Source organism: Plasmodium cynomolgi (genome assembly GCF_000321355.1).
Source record: "Plasmodium cynomolgi strain B DNA, scaffold: 0584, whole genome shotgun sequence".
Classification (NCBI taxonomy): Eukaryota; Apicomplexa; class Aconoidasida; order Haemosporida; family Plasmodiidae; genus Plasmodium; species Plasmodium cynomolgi.
The window spans coordinates 1-1780 of NW_004192964.1; the positions used below are offsets into that span (position 1 = coordinate 1).

The 1780-nt window shown below is 29.7% G+C and overlaps 1 protein-coding gene across 1 annotated transcript; it reads left to right on the forward strand.

The window, feature by feature from the left end:
* Positions 1-169: 169 nt before the first annotated feature.
* PCYB_004790 (hypothetical protein) lies at positions 170-959 on the forward strand (the record flags this gene model as incomplete). Its single annotated transcript, XM_004227900.1, has 2 exons — positions 170-872; positions 910-959. The coding sequence occupies 2 exons, from the start codon at positions 170-172 to the stop codon at positions 957-959; spliced, it is 753 nt and encodes a 250-aa protein (XP_004227948.1).
* Between the last annotated feature and the right edge of the window lie 821 nt (positions 960-1780).

The following is a 1780-nucleotide window of genomic DNA, read 5'->3' on the forward strand; positions in this document are numbered from 1 at the left end:
GGTTCTTATATATACTAATTTATATATTATAATATAATCTCATAATACTTTGAACTATATTTCCTTTCGCCAAACATTTCTACTTTTATGCATAAATCATTTTTTCCGAATAGTATATTTAGGCCAAAAAAAAGACAAAACAATTGTAAAAGAAATTAACAGATGCATAATGCATTCAGTGGAAGTTTATATTCAAGCTCGAAGTACAGAATTAACTAAAGATGTTTGTTTAGAATTATATTACGATATAAGCAGTGAGCTTGATAAAAAATTTTCGGAATTGCAGAGTGCTGGAGATGCAGATATACGCAAAAAATGTTATGATTTAGATAATTATATAAATACAATAAAAGAAGAATACAAAAGATGTGAGAAGCATGTTCCAAAAGATGATATAAATATTGACAATTATATTAAAGAATTATCAACTACACATGATAAATATACTAAATGTTCTAGTGCATCGACATCCAATGGTAAGGAAGGTGATATATCGAAACCTGAAACAAAAGAATTATGTACAGATCCAGTGGGATGCGCAAAGGAACAAGTTCCACCACAAGAAAAAATATTAGAATCAAGTTGTAAAAAAGATTCATCTGAATCCGGCTGTTTACATCAGGAGGAAATTTTAAAACAAAATGTGGAACTTTCTGCTCTATCTGACAATACGACTACAGAGCAGAAAACCACCGTTGCATCTACAGCAAGTACATTAGATGATCCTCTAGTGCCTAACTGTCCCTTATGTAATTCTTCAGATATCAGAGTAATTCCTTCTCCGAGTTGTCCATCACAAGCTAAACCTAACCCCAGTTCAGACGTAATATCAAACAACCTCTCACTTTACGTACCCAATAATGAACAATATAGTATACCTCTTGTCGATGTTAAATATTCTTATAATAGTAATAATGGTTATGAACCTTCCAATGGCTGCAATAGTGATGAAATTATAATTAATCTTCTTAAAGACCCTTTACCAAAACCTAAATATATAAGTAGAATTCACGAATCAGTTAATGGAAGAACTTCCGATGATGTTGTTACCTCTAAAAATTCTCTAGTTACTCATTATTCTGAGGGGTCTAAGTTCACTGGAAAGTCCGATCATCACCACAATTCTGTACAACCTGTATCATTTCCACCAGAGATACCCTTAAAAATAAATTCTCTAGATGAAGAAGATAATAAAATAGTTCCAGACAGTTCAGGACATTCATCTGGTCATAAACATTTAATTTCACAAGAGCAAGGAGATCATCAAAAAGATTCACACAAGCATGGTAAGTTTAGCTAGGAAAATATTGAACGTTCAAATATAAATCCAATTGAAACTAATAGTTATTCATATTATGAAACATCTACATTACATAATGTTAATACATTAAATAAAACAGCAGATTCTACAGTCGGAAATATTTCTAGAGAAGGTGGCATATTAATATTAAATGACACACCACCTGGAGAAAATTCACTTACAGAGTATATCAAATACATTATAACCATTCTAGGAGCTATTATATTATTTCTCTTTTTATTAAAAGTAAATAAACGATTGCGTGTAATAAATATGGTTAATATCTTCATAATCATTTATTTAACTTATAATTTAAAAATTTTAATTTCCTTATATTATAGTTCACACCTTTGAAATTTATATTCAATAAAAGGAAGGAGAAAAAAGAAGAAAAAGAAAAGAAAGATTACAGAGAATATTGTCAGGACCAACACATTATGAAAATGATATCTATATGCAATACAGCCCTTATCAATATTA